The sequence below is a fragment of the Chelonoidis abingdonii genome, chromosome 8 (genome assembly GCF_003597395.2).
Source record: "Chelonoidis abingdonii isolate Lonesome George chromosome 8, CheloAbing_2.0, whole genome shotgun sequence".
Lineage (NCBI taxonomy): Eukaryota > Metazoa > Chordata > Testudines > Testudinidae > Chelonoidis > Chelonoidis abingdonii.
The window spans coordinates 28845704-28863439 of NC_133776.1; the positions used below are offsets into that span (position 1 = coordinate 28845704).

The following is a 17736-nucleotide window of genomic DNA, read 5'->3' on the forward strand; positions in this document are numbered from 1 at the left end:
GCAGGATCACTCAGGGTGGCCATGGGGAAAAATGTGTTTTTGAGTGTCCTTGCTGCCCAAAAAGGAGAAAAACACACAAGCAGCTAGTGCTGCATACTGCAGCATGCATCCAGGAACCTGGGGCCTGACTTCCCCAAGCTAAGAGATCGCGTCCCCTTGAGGTTGTAACATACTAGTAAAAGCGGAAGCTTCTTGCCCCAATATATTATTCTTGTAATCTTGTCCTGAAGCTGCATAGGGCCAAGAGGGAAGTAGCTATATCTACCTTCTGCTCCTACTACAACATATACACAGAAGGGGGCAAGATTTTGTATTAAACCTATGAAGTTCTTGCGAAAGTCTCAGTCTGGTACAGAGCTAGGTTACAAGACAGAAAGCCAGCCTCTATATTAGTGAATATGGGACCACAATCCATTGCCAGCACTAGCAACAGTGGAAACTATACTGTGGACAGAGTTCAGCAGTTTTAACCACTGTATCACGTAACCATGCTCTGAACAAACCACATGGTGGTAAAAATGCCTGAACCCTGTTTTATCCTAGAAAATCAGTGGCAAATTACAGGAACCATTTTTGTTAGGGCAGAGAAGGCCCAAGAAGCTAGCATGTCCTTGTTGCCCCATATAGTGGGCCCATTTTCACTCTATCAAAGTAATAAATATTAAAGCTAGATATTCACCAGAACAAATAATTCTAGTCTCTAACTTTCCAACCTCACAAATAGAGAGCCTTTCATTTTAAATTCCTCAGTCCTTACCGAAGATAAATGTTACTTCCTGAATAAATGATATTACAAATTATAATTAGTATTAAACTTATTATTTTAAGTGAAAAGCCACAAATTAACCAACATCTATGATTATTGTAGCTGCCTCTAGATTATGCGACTCTTTCATTTCATGTGTCAGGGAGAGTCCTTTTTTATATTAATTATGACCATGATTCAGAAATACCAGCAGCTTTAAATTTTACAAACCTTTAAAATGAAAGAGGCCTACCTTAACATCAAAGTTGCAGTCAAGTCTTCTGATTAACACAATGAAAGCACTGGACAAGTTGTCTTTCAGTGGTGGAGGTGCTATGGGCTCACATGCATTCTCTGGTTTTGAATTTATTAGGAAGCCCTGAAACAAAGTCATAGCATACTATCAGTTCTAGCTCTGTGTGACATAATGCAAGTGCTAAGGAAAAACCATACTTTCAGAAGAAAGCCAAACAAATTCCTGGAGCTCAATCTTGTATCACTGTGAATTTTACATTGTATTACATCTTATTTATTTACATAAGATCTTTAATAACAAAGTGCTGCTTGGGGTTACAGAGAAAACACAATGTCAAACTGAATATATACATGAGTTTCCCTTAATTTTCCTGTTCGCTTGTAACTAGTTACTAATGTCACTTCAGAATTTGCAGTACTTCTAGTATATGTATAGTTCAGTATAGGGAACACTGCACATAACACAGTAACATTATCAAGATGATTTTTTTTTTTTTTTTAAAGGCCTGCTCACTGTAATTAATAGAACCACAGGCACACTAAGTCAACAAGCACTACCAAAGAGGGAAGGGGAGGAACATCTCTATACTTGTAAAAGTACTTACTAGATTTGCATTTTCATGTGCAAGGTTTTTACAAGGTTTGCAGTGATGTATGCACACACATCAGAAGTTAAGGGCCATAACATCCCCCACAAGAGGGAAAATCATAAAAGGACCAGGAAATTACATGAATGTTGACTCCTGGGGCATTCTTTTGATTGTCCCACCATAAGGTTTGGTTTGCACACCACCATGGAACACAGATTGGGTGTGACCCTGTTAATCTGCAGATGCTCTAAGATCCACTGAAAAATTCTGCAATTTTTAGGACCTTGGAAAGGATAGTGACATTTTTATAGTGGCTGAATGTCCTGGACCTAATCCCTCTTTGTGCTGCTATGGTTCCATGTTGGCTGCTACCTAGACATCATTACCTCATGAGAAGGTAATACCACAATGCTGATAGGGAAGCAACATAAGATAATGCTTAAAGAAATGCTATGCATACCTCAAACTGCAAATCAGTCAAAGGTGGAAGACTTCTGGAGAGCAACCTTAACCCTATCTCTGACACTTTACTCTTAACATGGAGATTTGACCCCATGAAGTATCTGAAGAGGGTCTTCTCAAGAATCAGTGGAAGTGGAAATGTACCTCAGAACTGCTGCGTCTCATTTGTGTGACCCATACACCATTTTCATCCACTTTAGGTCCCCTGAACTTATCAAGCAGAGAAGACAACTGGGCCCTACCAGATTTTTTTCAATATACAGTACAATATTTTGGCATTCCTGAACTTCTGGCATTTGAATAATGAATTCTGATGCCATCTGAATTAATTGGAGCTGTATCTTAATTTAATTTCCTTTAAGGGAAAGTGTCATTCAGAATCATAGTCAACATTTTTCAAATGTGTTGAATAATCCAGAGTTGTTGTTGGGTGTTGTGTTGAACTTGAAATACTTCAGGATTGATTTTCAGAAGTGCTTAGAATTTACTGCTTCTCTTGATGTCACTTGGAGTTGCAAGTACTTTGTACCTCTGAAGAAGCAGGTTGCTTATTTTGCTGCCTTAATACAGATTTAGGCACCTAATTTTAGGCATGCAGGCTTGAATATGTTGTCCAAAATTTTAAATTATATCTTACAGTAAGTTTTTTATCACTATAAATTTTTATATCAGTTGTCAAAAATGATTTTTTTTTCCAATGGTCTTTTTGCAGTCTTATATCCTAAATATAAAGGTTGAATATCTCCTAATGGTAACAAGGAAGTATAAGCCTAAAGCTTAGAAAGACTTAATGAAAGTGCCTGGATTTGTTTGAAACATTAATAATTTGAGTGTAGCAGTGAATTTTTTTTTTTTTTTAAATCCATGAATTGTCAAGATTACACTGTACTGGGCAAGCCAGTCTGACAGTTTTTTTTAAATGGGTTTTAATTAATAATGTACCACCATATGACATACAGAGTACAAGATCATTAAAGCAGTAAAAAACGTTATTTACCTGTTGGACAGGTAAGAAGAAAAGTAACATCAGGCAATCAATAGCAGACCAATACCAGGCAGCCAGTCATGCTCAAGCCTTTTTAACATAATGGAGATCTTGAATATTAATATAAGGAAATTAAAAGATTCTATTTTATATTGTAACTTTCCATAGCTGCAAGTCTTCTAATTCTAAGGGGGGAAGTAAGCTGCCTTTTGCTGACAGAACAGGAAAGGTGTATACACCACAAAAACTACTTTTGGCAACAAACCTTTGTTGTTTTGCTGACAAAATAAAAACTCTCTCAATGAGAGGCATAAAGCTTTTTGCAGCAAAGTTAGACCGAAAAAGCATCAGTGTAGACATTGCTGTTTGTGTTTTGTCAACATAACTGGCTTCCTAGCCCTGGCCAAAATGGCAATGAGGGGTATGAAAAAAGCCACCGTCCTCACTGACAAAAGTTTCAGCGACAAAACTGCTGGTGTGAACAGCGCTATGTCCGCAGGAGAGGCTCTCCTGCGGGCGTAGCTAATGCTGCTCATTGGGGCTAGCTCTCTCCTGCTAGCAAAGAGTGGCTACATTGAAGACCTTACAATGGCAGAGCTGTAGCAGTACAGCTGTGAGGTCAGTAGTGTAGATGTGGTCAAAGACCTTGCTTAAATGGTCTGACTTATGACATTTCCTCCCTGAGCTCCATGGGGATGGTGAGAGAAAAAACAATTCCTTCCCTGTCCCTAACCTTTGGTCCCCTGGCCTGTCCACCACATACCTCCTCTTATTTTTGTTGCAGTACGTGCTACAGAGACTTCCCTCCCACTCCTGTACAGGGGCTTGACCAGGTATGTCTACACTGCAATTAGACACCTGCAGCTGGCCCATACCTGCTGACTCAGGCTTGCAGGGCTTGGGTTAAGGGGCTGTTTCATTGTGATGCAGACATTAAAAGTATAACCTGTTTGTCGGCCTGGTAATAGGTTGCTAATGAGACATGCTATGCTTATTTGACTCTTTCATCTTTTCATTCATAAATCCACACCTCCTCCATCACCCATTTCCCATCTCCTCTTGAATCCATTTTGTTTCTCTTCCGTCTATATATTTTGCCTACATTGCAGATATGGTCATATTGCAGCCTCTGAGAAAAGGATTACCTTCTCTGTTCCCCTGAATACACAGCATAAACCTGCACTGGCGATTCTTGCTCCCTTAATTTGAAATAGATATTTAATGTATTTTCTCTGGAGGGGTATTATGTTCCATTATTCCAAGTTGATTTCCATTTTCTGTCCCCATTAGTAACCTCTCTAGGCCCCTTTGTATTATTTCTGTCGTCTCCAGTACTTACAGCATTTCCCAATTTAGTATCTCATATATATTTCATTACCTTGCTCTTTCATTTTAACTTACTAATTCCTGCTGGACCCCATTACGTACCTCCCAGCAATGTGGCATGTTACCCTTTATTAGTGCCCTTTGTTTCCGAGACTTCTGCCAGTTTTCAAGCCATTCCTATCCAAGTCAATGTGAAGTAATTTGGAGTGTGAGTTTCATAGACATTGTATCAGATGATGTACTAAAATCTATATCACACTCACCTACTGCATTTTTTTCACCCACTGACTATAGGCTAAACTGTGATATTTAGTTTCAGTGCAGGGTAGGGATGGGGCAGAGCAGATCCATGTGATCAGGGAGGAAGTTCCTCACTGCCTAGTAGCACCTTCCCACACTGTATAGCTCTGTAAAGACTAGCCACATTCTGGCCCACGGTAATTAGGAGGTTGGGGGTTTTCTTAAAGTAATCAAGCCTGTACCCAGAAAGATAATGGAGCAAATAATTAAGCAATCAATTTGCAAACATCTAAAAGATAAGGTGATAAGTAACAGTCAGTATGGATTTGTCCCGAACAAATTGTGTCAAACCAACCTGATAGCTTACTTTGACAGGGTAACAAGACCTGTGGATGAGGGGAGAAGCGGAAGACAAGGTATATCTTGACTTGACCTTCTCATAAACAAACTAGGGAAATGCAACCTAGATACAACTACTATCAGGTGGGTACATAACTGGTTGGAAAACAGTCCTCAGAGAGTAGTTATCAGTGGTTCACAGACATGCTGGAAGGGCATAACGAGTGGGGTCCCGCAGGGATCAGTTTTGGGTCCAGTTCTGCTCAATATCTTCATCAGTGATTTAGACAATGGCATAGAGAGTATAAAGTTTGCGGATGATACCAATCTGGAAGGGGTTGCAAGTGTTTTGGAGGATAGGATTTTAATTCAAAATGATCTGGAAAAACTGGATAAATGGTCTGAAGTAAATAGGATGAAATTCAATAAGGACAAATGCAAAGTACCCCACTTAAGAAGGAACAATCAGTTGCACACATACAAAATGGGAAATGACTGCCTAGGAAAAAGTACTGTGGAAAGGGATCTGGGACTCATAGCGGACCACAAGCTAAATATGAATCAACAGTGTAACACTGTTGCAAAAAAAGCAAACATCATTCTGGGATGTATTAGCAGGAGTACTGTAAGACATGAGAAGTAATTCTTCTACTCTACTTCATGCTGATTAGGCCTCAACTGAAGTATTGTCCAATTCTGGGCACCACATTTCAAGAAAGATGTGGACAAATTGGAAAACGTCCAAAGAAGAGCAACAAAAATGATTAAAGATCTAGAAAATATGACCTATAAGGGAAGATTGAAAAAATTGGGTTTGGTCTAGAAAAGAGAAGACTGAAAGGGGACATGATAACAGTTTTCAAAAGGTTTGTCATATACAGATAGTTAAGGGTTAATGCCTCTTTTACCTGAAAAGGGTTAAGAAGCTCAGTAAACCTGGCTGACACCTGACCAGAGGACCAATGAGTAAAGGGGACAAGATACTTTCAACTTGGTGGAGGGAAGTCTTTGTTTGTGCTTTTTGTTTTGGGTGTTTGTCGCCTTTGGGACTAAGAGGGACCAGACGTCCATCCAGGCTCTCCCAAATCTTTCTAAACCAGTCTCACATGTTTCAAAATTGTAAGTAACAGCCAGGCAAGGCAGATTAGTTTTATTTTTGTTTTCTCATCCTGTAAATGTCCTTTTGCTGAGAGGATTTTACTCTGTTTGCTGTAACTTTGAACCTAGGGCTAGAGGGGGTCCTCTGGGCTATAAAAATTTGATTACCTGAAAGTAATTTTCCATCTTGATTTACAGAGATGATTTTACCTTTCTTTTAAGAACCTGATTGATTTACTTTTTTAACCTGATTGATTTTTCCTTGTTTAAGATCCAAGGGGATTGGATCTGGACTCACCAGGGATTGGTGGGGGGAAAAGAGGGGGGATGGTTAATTTCTCCTTGTTTTAAGATCCAAGGGGTTTGGATCTGTGTTCACCAGGGAATTGGTGAAGCCTCTCAAGGCTGCCCAGGGAGGGGAAGGTTTTAGGGGGAACAAGAAGTGCTCCAGACACTGAAATTTCTGGTTGGTGGCAGAGTTACCAGATCTAAGCTAGTAATTAAGCTTAGAAGTATCCATGCAGGTCCCTACATTTGTATCCTAAAGTTCAGAGTGGGGAAGGAACCTTGACAAGGTTATTACAAGGAGAAGGGGGAAAAATTGTTGTTCTTAACCACGAAGGACAGGACAAGAAGCAATGGGCTTAGAATGCAGCAAGGGAGGTTTAGGTTGGACATTAGGAAAAACTTCCTGTTGGGGTGGGTAAGCACTGGAATAAATTGCCTAGGGAAGCTGTGGAATCTCCATCACTGGGGATTTTTAGGAGCAGGTAGATAAACACCAGTCAGAGATGGTCTAGATAATACTCAGTCCTGCCAGGAGTGCAGGGGACCGGACTAGATGACCTCTTGAAGTCCCTTCCATTCCAATGATTCTGTGATAAGTTTGTCTAACATAGGGTCCAATCCTGTATTTATTTAAATCCATGGGATGTTTGTCACTGACATCAGGGGAGCAGGAATGAACCCTAAGATTTATTTCTTATACCCTGTGGTGCTATTGCTCATGGCTCAATTATCCTCTAGATCTAGGGTGGGCAAATTTTTTAGTCTGAGGGCCACATCTCGGTATGGAAATTAGTGACTTCCCTTCCCCACCCCACCCCACAAGATCAGATTACTATGATTCTGTTTCTGTAGGGCTTCCTCTCTGCTGTTCACAGGATGTAACTCATATCAGATACTGCAGCTCAAATTTACATTAGCAGTGGATCATCTCAAAATATTAGTCCTAAATTAATATTTTTATACTAGCCTCTTAAAAATCATATCAGTTTTTAAACTTGTATATGAAGCTTTTAGTGGCTGTGGTCCTGGTTATTTTACTGAGTTATCATCATTCACACCACAGCATCCGTTGCATCACACTGGTCTGAATAAGCAGTGTGCTTTAAATCTAACATTGAAACACAAGGAACTACAGCTTTCTGTATAATTCAGTCTCAGATTTTAAGTTAAGGGTAAAGAAGTCTAATGCTTATTCTTGCTTTTAGGATTATTTCATATTGTGCCTTTGGTTGACTTGAGAACAAACAGTTTGCACTCCAGAAGCAGAAGCAGAACAAAGATGGGCACATGGGTGATGCAGTCCCAATCCCTTCTGAGGTAGTATTAACACTGCCATGGATGCTTTCTTCTGCAGTTCTGAGCATCAAGACTTTCACTGAATCCAGGTACTATGCTGAGGTTTCCTTTACCCTTTTCTTCCCCTCCCCTCCCTTCTTCATTGTGTCCTCTTGCCACCACTCTGGTTGCACACCTGCCCAGGGACCAAGTGCATTCTGCCCTATACTCTGCAACACTAAGTGACTTTATTAGTAGGGCTCATACTTCGAATAGTTCCAGTGAGATCACTTCCCCCTTCTCTTCAATCAGTTACACACATACAAAATGGGAAATGACTGTCTAGGAAGGAGTATTGCAGAAAGGGATCTGGGGGTCATAGTGGATCACAAGCTAAATGAGTCAACAGTGTAACGCTGTTGCAAAAAAAGCAAACATCATTCTGGGATGTATTAGCAGGAGTATTGTAAGACATGAGAAGAAATTCTTCTGCTCTACTCCACGCTGATTAGGCCTCAACTGGAGTATTGTGTCCAGTTCTGGGCGCCACATTTCAGGAAAGATGTGGACAAATTGGAGAAAGTCCAGAGAAGAGCAACAAAAATGGTTAAAGGTCTAGAAAACATGACCTATAAGGGAAGACTGAAAAAATTAAGTTTTCTTAGTCTGGAGAAGAGAAGACTGAGAGGGGACATCATAATAGTTTTCAAGTACCTAAACGGCTGTTACAAGGAGGAGGGAGAAAAATTATTCTTCTTAATCTCTGAGGATAGGACAAGAAGCAGTTAGCTTAAATTGCAGCAAGGGCAGTTTAGGTTGAACATTAGGAAAAAATTCCTAACTGTCAGGGTGGTTAAACACTGGAATAAATTGCCTAGGGAGGTTGTGGAATCTCCATCATTGGAGATTTTTAAGAGCAGGTTGGACAAACACCTGTCAGAGATGGTATAGATAATACTTAGTCCTGCCTTGAGTGTGCGGGACTGGACTACATGATCTCTTGAGATCCCATCCAGTTCTTTGATTTGCCAGGTGGAGGACACTAAAAGTCAGCCTCTTTGTGGAGCCTGTACGTATTTAGTGATATGCTCTGCATATATTCAGATTATGGAATGCTTGCACTCAGAAGACATGCTAGTTCATAGCTTTATGGCCAACCCCTCTGCATTCTGTATTCAGTCATCCATCATCAGGTGTGGCTGCTCCCAGATTACACTTTTGTAGAAGGTAAGGTGTCAGTCAAAAGTATTTTTCTTCAGGTCTAGTTGCAGGTGCACTCCTACAATTATCCATCTGCTAAGTTCATCATCAAGCTTGATGAAGAGTCTGCCTGAACTCATCTAGAAAGAACTATGTCTCTGCAGATATTCTGTCTCTTTATGAAAGTGGGTTGTCAGAGTCTGTTCGTGAACTCAGCTCCATAATTTCAGCCTTCATAACTTATAAAGATAACTTAATACAGAGTTGTGTAGCGGCAACCTTTTTCCTGCCCAGCTAAATTCAGTTATAATAAGCATTCAGTGGTAGTATAGTGTAGGACAGAAATACAAAGATACTAGATTCATGTCTGCATAGTTCCAGGATCTGTTTAAATGTACACTTTAATCAGTGCACGTCTGTTGCAGATATCCTTTAATATGTACCTCAGACAGGGACCAGTGCAATGAATATTTGAATACAAGAAGCTTACTTATCACTAAAATAAACATGAAGGGCTTTATCACAAAAACAAAGTAACTTAGTACAATATAGCCACTCAGGCTATTTTTTCTGACAACCACATTTTCTATAGGCCAGGATAGTATTTGAGCTCAATACCTTGCAAGATGGGGTCCATACTATATCCAAAAAAACCCAGTGTGAACTGTAGGACTTTGCTATATGGTAGACCACCATTTTTTTCCTATATAAACAAGACTAACAGATGCATCCTGTCATGAGATGGCTGGCCCCTTTAAGGGGAGTCATGGCCCAATCTACCTATGATGGGCTTGTCTAAGGAGAATAAACCCACCTGTAAGCAATTAACTGCCTAGTTGGCTGGGGGACAGCTTATTGAGTAATGAGCATCTGGACCTGAAAAGGCTACCAGGGCTCAGTTGAAGGGTGTGCTCCCACAGAAAGCAGGCTCCCAGGAAAAGGAGTAGATAGAGATGAGGGCAGCCTACTAAGCTTTCCCAGTGCAGAGCTAGAAGCTCTGAATGAACACAGGCCTAAGAGGACAGTTGCGGAACCGCTGGATCCTATTGGGATCCAGGAAGTGGGCTGGATACAAGGAAGGTAAATCTGCCTGGCTTATAGTACACAGGACCCAGGAGGAGGGCTGGAGAACTCATGGGATGCTTGTCATCATTCGCCCTGGAGCAAAATGAAGGGTTGGACTTGAGGGGTAAAAAGGAGGATCCTTTGTACTCTAGAAAAGTTAATAAATTGAATCCACCAAAGGACTTGTTCTCAGTATCTGGGTCAGAGTAAATGATTGCAAGCACCAACAGGGAGGTGAGGGTCTGTGTTCCTGCATGGACAGAAGGGGGTGTACTTAAGGATGGTACCCCATCATACATCCTCTTTTAGTCCACTATTAAAGTATATCTGTGAAAATTATAAACTTATCTTTAAGCTAGTGTTGACAAAGTTATTTTTAACACTGCACACAAAATACATTCTAACAATTTTGTTTTAGCTTATACTTTGTGTATTCAGAGATGCTGCTTCTTACCTTCAAGCCTTCAGTTGGCAGTCTGTAGCCAAACCTTGCAGGCAGATCATCAAATGTCTGAGTTCCATTTTCAAAGTTATACTAAACATAAATATAAAAGAAAATCAGATCTGTAACAAAAAAAAACTCATTCTTTAGGGCAAAAATGTACTATACATAGTGCCTCCTAACACTATACCAATGAATCAAACACTGCTGCTTCCAGTCCCTAGGGGTTTTCTGTTGTTCTTTCATCCACATATTACCCAACCCAATCTGATGTAGTATATCAGGTGAAAGAGCTTTATTCCATGTAATAAACTCAAAGTTCTCTAGCGTCTTCCTTTACTGGAAATGATTTAACTACAAGAAAGTAAGATGAATTCCACTAAATGTTGGGAAAACCTCTCCTTCAATTCAAGCACTGTTGTTAACCCAGTTTTGCAAAAATCTGGCTGTAGCCAAAGCGCACTTTGAGCAAAGGGAACAAAGAGTCCTGTGGCACCTTATAGACTAACAGATGTATTAGAGCATAAGCGTTCATGGGTGTACATGCGTCTGATGAACTGGGTATTCACCCACCAAAGCTTATGCTCCAGTACATCTGTCAGTCTATAAAGTGCCACAGGACTCTTGGTTGCTTTTTACAGACCCAGACTAACACAGCTACCCCTCTGATATTTGAGCAAAGGATACATCTTGCTATGCCTCACGAACATGCTTCTGAAGAGTGGATTTTCTTCACTTTGAAATGAACCAGCTTTTTAAAGTGTCTCCAGGGAGGGAATCCTTAACACCTTACAAAGATTTTAGTTCACAGGGAAGTGAGTAAAGACACTCAGTTTAAACAGTTACATTCTAAAATGTTCTCTTTTTGTGGAAGCTAAGAGTCAACATATGCAACATTGCATAACAGCTCTAAAACTGCACAAGCCACACTTTCCTGTTCCCTGTGACTTTTTTTTTCTATTGCCCTAGTGGATGGGTACCATACAAGTCTCTAAAAAACATGGCAAAAAAAGATCTTGGCAGATTTTCAGTTTTCTGCATAAAACCCTAAACTTGTAAAAGTTCTTGATTGTAGAATGTATTATCGTCTGCTAGCTATCTACTTATTTTGACCATTAAATCAAATCAAATCAGTGGGGAGTTCTTTTTAAAGATTTATGACATGAGATGGCCCTACATATTTTGGCTGGGACTTTCAGGAGATCCCAAGGGAGGTTAGGTGTCTTACTCACACTGAATTTCAAAGAGATATCAGCATCTAACTAACCCTAACCTTCTCTGAAAAAAGTATACCATTTATTTTTGAATACATTTGATGTAATTGGTAAAATATATAGGCACTATTAACTTTGCACTGATAATGTTTTAAAATGTATCACATGATATGATGTATAAGTAGAAAAATCTGAAAGAAATTCCCATTCATTTGCATGTAAAAACATTTATTCCACATACCGCTAAAATGTCTGCCTCCACAGGCAAAAGGTTTAGGAAAGCAAACAGCTGAACTGTCAGGATGGTGTAGATCTGAGTGGCAGACAACATTAACATTCCTATTGACAACAGCATTTTAAATTAAATATCTGTAAATAAAACAAAACAAAATAAATAATCATGGCATGTAGCAGATATTTTTTCCTAAAATATTTATTAGTCTCCTATTGATCAGAGCAAACTAACATCTACTTAGATTAGCTAAAACATTGTATTTCAAAGGAATATTTTATGAGATTTTATGGTTATTCTTAATTGACAGGAACAATGAAAATACTTTACACAGACAATATGCAAGCTATCCAAGCAACTCACTGTTGGTATTAAGCAGTGGTCATGCATATAATACATATTCTTATAGTAACTCTTCACTTTACATTTTAGTTATGTTCCTGAAAAATGTGACTTTAAGCAAAACTATGTTAAGTGAATCCAATTTCCCCATAAGAATTAATGTAAATGGGGGCGGGGGGTGGGTTCCAGGGAAATTTTTTTCGTCAGACAAAAGACTATATTTTTGATCACACATATACACAGTATAAGTTTTAAACAAACAATTGAATACTATACATAGCAATGATGATTGTGAAGCTTGGTTGAGGTGAAGTCAGAGGGTGGAATATTTCCCAGGGAATGCCTTTCTGCTAAATGATGAACTAGCACTCGGCTGAGTCCTCAAGGGTTAAACACATTGTTGTTAATCTAGCCTCACACTCTACAAGGCAACAGAAATGGAAGGAGGGAAGACAGCAGGACAGAGAGAGGCAGAGACACACACCATGTGTGTGAGAGATGCGCATTGCCCCTTTAAGTATGCTGATCCCACTCTAAGTACACTGCCCTTTTAAGTAGATCAGCAAGTTGAGATAACAGCGGCTGCCAGCAAGCTCCCTCAGTCCTGAGCCCTGTTGTGTGTCCCCCCTGCTCTGTGGAGAAGGGATAAAGGAGTGGGAGGGTGGAGGACACGCTGACATTAGCAACCCTTTTTCCCCCTCCTCCTTGCACAGCAAGCGGGAGGCTCCCGGCAGAGGCGGCTCTAGGCATTTTGCCGCCCCAAGCACAGCAGGCAGGCTGCCTCCGACGGCTTGCTTGCGGAGGGTCCGCTGGTCCCGCAGCTTTGGCGGACCTACGGGAGGTCCTCCGAAGCCGCAGGACCAGCGGACCCTCCGCAGGCAAGCCGCTGAAGAGCCTGCCTGCCACCCTTGTGGTGCCGGAAGAGCACCCCCCGCAGCTTGCCATCCCAAGCATGCACTTGGCATGCTGGGGCCTGGAGCCGCCCCCAGCTCCTAGAAGCAGTTCCAAGGCAGAGGGCAGGAGCAGCACATGGCAGTAGAGGGAGGGATAGCAGAGCTGTCTGGCAATTGATAGCCTGCTGGAGGCTGCCGCACAGGGAACTTAGGGGAGTTGATAGGGGGGTTGCCAGCCCACCCTGGTTCCATGCCCCCACCAGCTAGCTCCAATAGGCTGCTCTTTCTGCAAGCGCTGGATAAAGCAAGTGGCTGCCAAACAAAGTTATAAGGAAGCATTGCACTACTCTAAATGAGCATGTTCTCTAACTGATCAGCAATGAAACAACGTTAACCAGGACGGCTTTAAGTGAGGAGTTACTGTATTTTAAAAGGAAATCAAAAACACTCCCGTCAAGTGATTCCAAAGGAAATCAATTCAGCTTTTGTTCTTAACTTTCCAGCTAAAATATAATTTACAAAGCAATCAATATAAAGAATTTCAGAACTGTTGTATTTTGAAAACAGTAATTTGTCTTGAAAACAGAAATTAGATATTATAACAACTTAAAAGATTTAACCTTTTCAGAAAGAACTTTTCTTCAAAAATCCACCAAGTCAGTTTTAAAGTCTCAGACATTAAATGTCTGACACTCATTTTTGTCAATCAGTATTAATTTAAACAGTTTGTAAAAAGATATTAAAAGGTGGCCTCAGGTTACTACCTTTCTGAGTTGACTTTTAGGCTTCTAAGGTCACTAGCTATTAACTGGTTTTAAATATACTGATTGAGAAGGTAAAATAAATTAATGATTCCTATTTAGGCCTGGTCCATATGCAGATTTTGTACCAGTATAAATATTTTAGCTACAAGGTGTGGCTTTTTTCTTTTTTAACTGAAATAATTATACTGATACAAGCCCTTGTGTGGCTGCAGTTACATAGGTATGAAGGCACCATCAGTGAAGCTTATTCCTCTTCCTGTTTAGAAATACCTATACTCGTGTAAAGCACCTTTGTACTGGTGCAACAGTGTCAACGCAAAAGGCGTTGTACTGCTGTAACTATACCCGTATAATTAAAGAGGTACAACTTTTGTGTGTATCTATGCCCATAGTTTTCTGTAGCCCCTATCATTATAGCATTTAACCACCGCATAATATTTCATACAATACTTCACAGATTTCACTGTCAGCAGCTATTCTTTGAATTAATGGGCTGAGTGCCACATTATTAAGCTAATATCTAAACTACAAGCAATTACAAACAACTCAAAATCCACACATTCATTTTTAATTAACTTTTTGCAGGTACCAGTTACTGTTGGTCTACAGACAGAAGTGAATACCAAAGTGTTGATTTATTTAGGCAGCACAGAAATAACTGGTGTGGGGAATCCCTGCCATTGGAGGCTTTTAAGAACAGATTTAGCAAACAGGTGTTGAGGCAGGATTAAGTATACCTAAAAAATCCCCAACCTGGGGGGAGAGGGGATGGACTAGATGACCCATTGGGATCTTTTCCAGTCCTAAATTTCAATATAGCACTTTTCATCAGTCAGTTTTAAAGTGCTTTACAAAGGAAGTCAATATTGTCCCCAATTTACACATTTGGAAACTGAGCCACTGAGAAAGTGGCTTGCCCAAGTGGTCGAACAGGGTTTCTCAAACAAGGGTCACCGCTTTTGTAGGGAAAGCCCCTGGCGGGCCGGGCGAGTGTATCTACCTGCCCTGTCAGCAGGTCCGGCCAATCGCAGCTCCCAGTGCGCGGATCACTGCTCCGGGCCAATGGGAGCTGCTGCAAGTGGCGCAGGCCAAGGGATGTACTGGCCGCCGCTTCCAGCAACTCCCATCGGCCCAGAGCAGCGATCCGCAGCCAGTGGGAGCCGCGATCAGCTGGACCTGCGGATGGGGCAGGTAAACACACCGGCCTGGCCTGCCAGGGCCGTTCCCTACAGAAGCGGCGACCCCTGTTTGAGAAACCCTGTGGTAGAGCCAGGTCTCCTGAGTCATTGTACAGTTCTTTAGCCACTAGGGCACACATTCCAGTGGCTAGAGCACATGACTGAAAGTCAGGGGATCTTGCTTCTCTTCCCAACTCAAACACTGACTTGTGAAGTGACCTGAGACTTACTTTTGCCATTTGTAAAATGGGGATAATGATAGCCACCTTTGCAAAGCACTAAGATCTATGGATAAAAGACACTACTATGTTTCTTTTGCTCAGTACCAACATTTTAGCACAAAGCTTGCTTTAGGTAACAAAGACCTTAAAGTCCATGGTAGGAGTTTTAAAAGTGACTAGTGACTGTTTTGTTGGGTGCCTAACTTGACACATTACATGAACTTGATTTTCAGAATGTGCTGGGCACCTGTCTTATAAAAATCTGATCTCCTTAAGGTGTCAAGTTGTGCACCCAAAACCTCTAATCACTCCTGAAATCTTTGCACACACTGTAAGCTCTGTGGAGCAGGTACTGTCTTTATGTGTTTGTACAATGGTGCCTTGATCCATGACAAGTCCATGGGTGCCACTATAATACAAATAAGTAATAGGGCATAATTATTAATATTGCTGTGCTAATCTGTGCAGCCCTATTGTCTTCAGGTTTGCACAGATGTAACTGATTGGACCTATTACTTGTAACACTGAGCTAGAGCCTCAGCTGGCATAAACATGCTGATCATTGTCTTTAATAGAGCTAACCAATTTACACAAGCTATCAATCTGGTCCTTCCAAAACAATTCTGTTGATGTGCAAGAAAGAATTGATCTCAGCTCCCTCTTCCATAGTCGTGTTGATTTTACATTAAAAACCAGTAAAACCATATTTAAACCACCCAAATCAACAACTTTATCTTTGAATAACCAGAGGGAGCAAGTCGTCTCTGCTGAATCACTTTTCAAACATGAACTGCCCTTTAAAATTCCTGATTCACTGTTTTTGGGGGGCTTTTTTGTTTTGCTTTTGCTTTGCTAGGCAATCATTTTTAGGAATTCCTTCTTAGAAATGTTCAGAATACAAGCTAGAGGCCTGCAAGTCTCAAGTGAATAATAATCCTTACTTGCATAAATAGTCACACTCAGATAATCACACTCCCCTCCCCCCGCTCCAATAAATCCAATGGAGCTTTGAAAAGAATAACTAACCCACCTATTTCAAACCTGTTATGAGATTTATGGCTTTCATAAACTCATTTAACAGATCTTTAATAACTGTAAATAATAGAGATAGAAAATTTTATGTACTTGCATAGTATATGTATGATCAGTTCTGGTTAAATATTTATTTATTTTTAAATGGAATTAACATGATATTTGCCAAACATCTCTCTAGTCACTCTTTTTGTTATTTTCCTTTCTCTCAGTCTCTGTCTGACTTACCTGTTTAGACTGTAAACTCTTCAGGGCAAACATAATTTTTTTACTAAGTGCTGGTACAGTACCTAATACAATGTGGTCCCAATGTGAGTTGGGACCTCAAGTTGCTACTGTTATACAAATATTGAATAACTGCAAACATAAAAATAATGATTTAGGTTGTAAAGTCAGGAAATGCTAAATTTACGTTGCCCATGAAACATTAAGTCTGTTTCCCTATGCACTTAATAGGCAGTATCTTAGGGGGCGGGGGAGGGAACCTGTATGTAATTAAAAACTACCATAATGCATACACATAAGGAGGCCAAATTAAAAGTGGACAGGTAACCATAAATCTAACATTTCCTAACTTCTGAATGCTTGACTTTTAACAATTAATGTAATTTGAGGTTTGTTAATTTTTAAAAGGAAGAACAAATTTCATTATATGCAACTGTAACACTCCCCAATCATGTATCAACACCAGGGTTTGAACAGTGAACCTTCAGTACTGCAGCATAGCCTACCACTTGAGCTACAGAAGTCTGTTCTCCCTGCAAGAGGTGAGATGAAGAATGGGCCAAAGGTTGGATCCAAGGGATGATTGGGGACAGGGCCGGCTTCAGGCATCAGCATTCCAAGCAGGTGCTTGGGGTGGCAATCTGCAATGGGCGGCAGTCTGTGTGGTTTTGCCCCCAAGCAGCGTGCCGAATTGCCGCCGTGGACGGCGGGGGAAGTCCATGTGTCATTCGGATGGCACATGCGTTTCTGCGGCGGCGGCAATTCAGTGGCAGCTTCTATGTTCAGCTGTCCGCAGTGGCGCAGCTTCTGTCTTCCGGCTGAAGTTGGAACAGTATTCAACCCGATAGGAATCATCAGGGGTGGCTCTAGCTATTTTTGCCACCCCAAGCACGGCAGGAAGGCTGCCTTTGGTGGCTTGCCTGCGGGAGGTCCCCGGTCCCGCGGATTCGGTGGCGCACCTGTGGGAGGTCCACCAAAGCCGCGGGACCAGCGGACCCTCCACAGGCATGCCGCCGAAGGCAACCTGCCTGCCGCCCTCGCGGCTACCGGCAGAGCGCCTCCCGCAGCTTGCTGTCTCAGGCACACGCTTAGCGTGCTGGTGCCTGGAGCCGCCCCTGAGAATCACCTGCAGGGTTCTAGATTCAAAGCATAGATCTCTACCACTTTAAAAAGGAGCAACTGTTAGCAACAGGATAGTATGATCCAGTATTCCAACTGCAAGAGGGAAATACAACACACAGTTTGCAAGTGACTTATATAATTATTTGCTAGATATCTGAGAAACTTTGAGACTGAGGATACCTGGGTTCTATTTCTAGCTCTGG

At 41.1% G+C, this 17736-nt stretch overlaps 1 protein-coding gene across 3 annotated transcripts in view; it reads right to left on the reverse strand.

The window, feature by feature from the left end:
- The window catches only part of RNF13 (ring finger protein 13), a 92550-nt gene that overhangs the window by 71619 nt on the left and 3195 nt on the right, over window positions 1–17736 (reverse strand). For all 3 annotated transcript variants that reach the window (XM_032806243.2, XM_075068474.1, XM_075068473.1), the window contains 3 exons: window positions 11766–11893; window positions 10323–10403; window positions 999–1124 (listed from right to left, as the gene is read on the reverse strand). In XM_032806243.2, coding sequence (XP_032662134.1) covers window positions 999–1124; window positions 10323–10403; window positions 11766–11879 — 321 coding nt within the window. In that variant the 5' untranslated portion in view covers window positions 11880–11893. The remainder of the gene's footprint in view (window positions 1–998; window positions 1125–10322; window positions 10404–11765; window positions 11894–17736) is intronic.